Raw genomic sequence first — 6,209 nt, 5'->3', positions numbered from 1 at the left:
GAGGCGAATGGTAATAAAAATATAAAAATGAAAATAATCTTTTATCTCACAACTCTAATCTGTAATTACGGCTTTTAGCGAGCGTGAGGGAGGTGAATGGTGCTTCTCAAACGGAAGGCCGCATCCTAAAATTCAGATGATCAGTACCGACTCGTTTTCTTTCTGTTTATTTTCGTGAATTTAAATGTGTGCAGCCTTCGTAGGATGCAGCCTTCTATGGAAGCCCGTTTCCGCCACTGATAAAAGAGGTAATTGCGACTTTTTATCTCACAATTCTGACTTTTTTTCTCAGAATTGCGTGATACAAACTCGCAATTCTGACTTTTTTTCTCAGAATTTTTTTGCGAGTTAGCAATTGCGAGTTAAAAAGTCATAATTGAGAGATATAAATTTGCAATTCTGAGAAATAAAGTCAGAATTGCGTGATATAAACTCGCAATTGCGAGACATAAAGTCGCAATTCTGAGAACATATGTCCAATTACCTTTTTTTATTTTTTATTCAGTGGCGGAAACGGGCTTCCTTAGAAATGTGTACATAATGGAAATCTGGAAATATGTTTTTTTTTTTGTAGTTCAAAATCTCGTCACGAAAAACTAGAAACATCATGCAGATGCATTGGTCATAAAAAGTGTAAATTTGAAATGCATTCAGTTCTTAAAACACTTCAAATTCTGAGATATTTGAATAATTATTAATTCTAATTATATATAATTAGAATTATTTTAATGCATTGTCACTTTTAGTGTCTGTAAAAGTTTAAAAGCACCTTTCATTTCAGCAGAAATATGTTTGCCTGATGAAGGTCAGTGGACCGAAACGTTGCGTTTAATAAAGTTTAAGAATTACCAAGTATTGATAGTGTGAGGGTTCGTTACTTATTTTTGATTCAACTTTTTTTGTTTGTTTTTGTTCCCATGCATTTATCCTCGTTTCAGGTGTGCTGAGTTTACGTTGATTGAGCAGAAATATGTTTGAAATTAGAAATATATTAGAACATCTGCTTTAGAACCAGAACTCTCAGTTTTTTAATAGAGTCCCGTACTCTTTGAGCGTGACAGTATTGATGGCGTTTGTGTGTTTTTAGGAGCACGGGCACTGCGCAGATTTCCATCCTAGCGGTTCGGTTGTTGCCATTGGTACTCACTCAGGGAAGTAAGTGATCTCTATGTCATCTCTAGTCAAGTTGACATGAATAGCTAACACATTTAAATAACACATTTAACATAAAAATGGTTTGACGGCTGTAGTGCAGACATTGTTTTTTTGCATCTCAGGTGGTATGCTCTGGACGCAGAGACGCGAGACCTGGTGGCCATTCACACAGACGGCAATGAGCAGCTGTCATTAATGCGCTACTCTCTCGGTGAGTAGGAGTGTTGTTTGTTTGCACTCTCTGTTTTTTTTTTTCTTGCATTTCTGTGTTGAGCAGACAGCCAAATGTCTCTCTGTCTCTCCTCAAGATGGCACGCTGCTGGCAGTGGGATCACATGATAACTTCATTTATCTCTACACGGTGTCGGATAAGGGACGCAAGTACAGCAGATATGGAAAATGCACTGTGAGTATCTGACATTCACGTGACTGTTTGTGTTCTAGCATTAAAAAAAGAAAAGAAAATCATGAAATATATATATATATTTTTTTGTGTAGACAGTTATAAATATAACAATACAAAGATTACATTTTCAAAGGTTACAAGAATTTGCAACATGCATTTTAAATGTATTTGTCATCAAGCCATAAATAATGAATTGAGATTTATTTTACAATTCATGTAATTGTTTTATGGCTGTATTATTGTCTATTTTCACTATTCCCTTTTCTGCTGGATTCGAGGGGTCCGGGCAGAGTGGAGAATAAAACTTTACGTGCGTGACCGTTTGCCCATGTCTGACCTGGGTCTCGTTTCGCTCGACTGTACTCCATCAACACATTCTGAATCACACTACTGATCTTCTGATTCTTCACGGTTTCTTGCATTTTTTTAGTATTTTTCTGTGCAGCTTTTCAGCAGTTGAGAAGTTTAATGTCATTAACATCTGTGCTCGATCACAGTAATAATAGTCATTCTCTGAAACGGGTGCCTTACAGAGTACATTTCTATGTATTTATGCTCTGACCAAAAAAAAAAAAAAAAAAGTTCTGTCATGTACTAATATGTTGCTTTGTGAACCAGAATTCATGGACACAAATGAATTATCCAGTTTAATGATTTATATATATATATAAAAAATATATAATGTGATTGAAATATTGTGACAAAAATGTTGAATTTTGAATAGAACTATGACTGGCTATACAGACATATAAAAATGGATTTACACCACTGTTTGAAAAGTTCAATAATGTTTAAATGTTTTTTTAAAGAAGTCTCTATCACATCATCATCGTCACATAATGCTTTAATGGAATACATTTATAATTCATTTTGAATTAATACATTTTATCTTAAAATACACTTTCTGTATTTAGTGCTCATGGACACAAATGGTTCTCCTTTTATAGAATAACCCAATTATGATATTACTGATGGAAGCGAAATCATTTTCACATGGTCAGTTTTTTTCAGTGTGTGTGATAGTCTGTCCTTTGACGACACGTCATAAAGAGAGTGAAGAAACACCGGTTTTGAAATGGCTGAAGATGTCAGTGTGATTTCAGCAGACAGAATGAAAGCGTGCCTCTCTTTCAGCACTCTTGACTGCCTGACACGTCTGAGCTTCCAGAGGGAATTCAGACATTGTGGGAGCGCTGGCCTGTGGTTTTATTGATGCTGGCAGACGAATCGCTCATGTGTCTGTCAGCGTAGCTGAACCATGTTATTCACAGACAGATGAGAGCAGATGAACACTTACAGTGGCCTCAAAACGTATTTGGACACGTAAGCAAAAGTTACAAATATCACAGAGCGATTCATTGCAAAGAAAAAAGAAAATATCACAAAAACTGCAAATCACCAAAACATCAGCTTTTTTAAAAGTATTTGAAAACGGTTAGTTCTGAGAAAAGCTCCAACGGCGTTTGAGTGCAGATGACATGGTTTAATAGTTTATCTAAGCAATTCATAAGAGATTCATACATTTTTAAATGTGACTTAAATGTGCAAAAGCGTCCAAATACTGTTGAGGTCAAAAATTCCAAGCAATGCACCATTGAGCTATAAACCATTTGCATTACAGTGCAGCGTGGGAAAGTTCGGCTTCTACTGACCTCGTTCGACAGCCATAGAAAGGATGTTCAGGATCTAGGATAGTGGAAACATAAAGCACATGTCAATATGTGTATGAAAAGCGGGACATGGAGAGACAGGTGATAATTATAATCTACAGGGGACTCTGTGCAGATAGCAAGCTTTCACAAACTCAAGACAGAACCAAGTCAGACAAACAGAGATTCCTCCCTGAGCTATAAGGCAGATGGTATTAGCATTGTGTCTCTCTTTGCACTGGGTGGAGACCCTCCAGCATTATTTATTGAGACCACTGAGTTCAGTCTTTGAAAAAGCCTTTTTTTGTGCTTTTCCATCCCTTTGATTAGTTTGTTTGTGAGATGAGATTGATTTTCAACTGAAATTTTGAACTCTGTTGCTTTCATGTATCTTGGTTAAAGAGCTAAGAGTACCTTAGAAATTAAATTATATGTTGTTTTAAACCTGTAAGATTCACTTTCATGAAGAACAAAATGAGATATTTTGCAGAAAGTCCAATCAGCTGTTTTCCATACAATGAACATGGATGTTCATTCACTCTGCCAAGTTCCAAAAAGGACAACAGAGCACCATAAAAGTATCATAAACACAGTCCAAATGACTCACACACGTCATTTCAAGTATTAGACAATTATTTAATTGTTTTGGGTGTGAAACAGCTCTCAAATTGAATTGCCCTGGCTTCCATTCAAACATGAAAACAAAAGATGAAGAAGTACACCTTAGTATACTTTTAAAAAGAGTACTTGTTACTTTAAAAGAATATAATCAAGTGCAAAGTGAATGTAGTGTTTTCAGACAATTAAATGCATCTTAAGTATTCTTCTTAAATTTATGTTGAATGCAGTTAGCAGGACTTTAGAGTTTAAGTACATTATTATATGTAATTTCATTTTTACTTGTATTGTCATTGAAATAGGGTTAAAGTGTACTGCCAAATGCATGTATGGTAACCTAACATATACTTGAATGTGATTTTTGTTGACATTTTTATGTATTTGAATATATTCGCAATTTCACATTTGTAATGATGAAATTACAGTTTATTACAATTAAAATGTAGTAGCTTGAAATACAATATCAAATAACACATCAGATAATTATAATCAAATACTTTACATGTGCTTTATGTTAATCAACACATCAAAATAAGTGCACTTATTTAAAGCACGACAAAATGTTACAAAGTGTACTTAAGTTTAAGAAGTACACTTAAATAGCTTTTTATTTCATTAATATTATATTATTTGCAAAGTAGAGTTTTTATATACTTTTAATACAAATAAGCGCTTTTTTTTCCACAAGGGTTGCCGTCATTGAAATGTTTGCTTAAATGTTGAATGAATAACATCTTAAATGTTGGTCTTTTCTTTGAACAAAGATATTGTGTGCCTTCTGATGTCTTAGAATGTGTAAGTTGAATGTACGTTTTTAGTGCTTTTTGGAACTAAACAACAGGAATCACTCTCAAAGTCATTGCAATGAAAAGATGAGCTTAGATATTCCACAGAATTTCTACATTTGTGTTCCATTGAAGATTCGAGCAGCTCTGTGATCCATTACAGTTCCATTCTGATTACTGAAAATGTTTTCTTTCTCCTTTTTCATTGTCAAATCTTTTAATCTCGGTCTTCAGGGACATTCCAGCTACATTACACATCTTGACTGGTCCCCCGACAACAAGTTCATCATGTCCAACTCAGGAGACTACGAAATCCTTTACTGTGAGTGGACGACCGCAACAAGCTCTCTCTGAAAAACATTAATCTCCAGACAATCAGCTTGTAACACTCCAAAGAGAAAGGAAAACTTGAAATCGCATCATATGACCCCTTTAAATTTTTGTCTCATTGGTTTGGTAGAATACATCATTAGTGATTCAGCTTGTGGTTTGTGTTTGCACTTTTTTTTGGACCAAAAGCTGTTGAAACTTCAATTTTGCACCATATTCCAGATTTTCCTGATAAGTTGTTTTCCCTCTTCCACAGGGGACATTCCAAACGGTTGTAAGTTGATTCGTAACCGTTCTGAGTGCAAGGACATCGACTGGGCCACATATACCTGCGTGCTAGGATTCCACGTCTTTGGTCAGTATCTGAAGAGTGATGCATTGTGGGTATTATTGCTAGTTAGGGGTTTGATACCTACTATGCAGTACCCACTGCTGAAATCTCGCCGCCTTCGAAGGGTCTGTCACTGAATGACTGTGTATGTGAATCAAACTTATGACTGAAGATTGGCTAGAAGAATGCTTGCTTTATGTATTATGAGTATGTGTGCGTGCCTCGTTTGTTTTTTTTCCAAACGTGTGGCTGGTATTTGAACTCTTTGCACTATTCACACTCATTTCCTGTCGGTGGTTTAGTTTTGAGGGGGTCTTAGTCTTATTCTCTTTCTCACACACACCAACACACATTTGCTTGGCAGTCTAAATGAGGGGACATACCTGACTTCTACTATAACTTTAACCCAAAAAGATAAAGTAATCTGTATTTAGTAATCTGGTATATGCAAATGAATGCTTTATCATATTTAGCTCATTTCTGGGACAAATTTTGCACGTCACTTTTATTTATAGTCTGATTGTCAGTCAGCTGTTCTCCCTTTGCAGCATTTTTTATCTCACTTACTTTCGGTCTTTGCAACTCTGTCTTTATACACACAATTATAGTCTGTCTTTATAATTTCGCTCACATTCTGAGTGACTTCATGTCTAAGCAGGGTGATTACAAAAACCAACAGTAGTTCAGCCCACAGACTCACTTTATCTGTCAGCATAGCGAGCCGTCTAGTGTGTGCAGGTCTGTAATGCTGGAGACGGCAGCACATTCACACAGTGCTTTTGAATAAAGCCAGCCCAGTCCCGACCACAACTCCACATATTTTAGCACTTTATTAGACTGGAAAAATATTTGGTAGAAAGAACTGTACAAATTCTCTAGCACTGAGCCAATAGATTAGAGCAGTACAGTGAATGTGATACAGAAAACTTTATGTG

General features: G+C 35.8%; 1 protein-coding gene across 1 annotated transcript in view; it reads left to right on the top strand.

Moving 5' to 3' along the window:
* The window catches only part of LOC107758131 (EMAP like 4), a 53,137-nt gene that overhangs the window by 43,562 nt on the left and 3,366 nt on the right, over positions 1–6,209 (top strand). Inside the window, exons 18-22 of the mRNA XM_016575800.1 lie at positions 1,088–1,155; positions 1,278–1,366; positions 1,464–1,561; positions 4,848–4,935; positions 5,200–5,298. Coding sequence (XP_016431286.1) covers positions 1,088–1,155; positions 1,278–1,366; positions 1,464–1,561; positions 4,848–4,935; positions 5,200–5,298 — 442 coding nt within the window. The remainder of the gene's footprint in view (positions 1–1,087; positions 1,156–1,277; positions 1,367–1,463; positions 1,562–4,847; positions 4,936–5,199; positions 5,299–6,209) is intronic.

This window comes from Sinocyclocheilus rhinocerous, unplaced genomic scaffold (assembly GCF_001515625.1).
Source record: "Sinocyclocheilus rhinocerous isolate Xijiao unplaced genomic scaffold, SAMN03320098_v1.1 scaffold5585, whole genome shotgun sequence".
NCBI classification, from domain to species: Eukaryota; Metazoa; Chordata; class Actinopteri; order Cypriniformes; family Cyprinidae; genus Sinocyclocheilus; species Sinocyclocheilus rhinocerous.
Note: the sequence above shows the minus strand (reverse complement) of the source record. Positions and strands in the feature narration are given on the sequence as shown.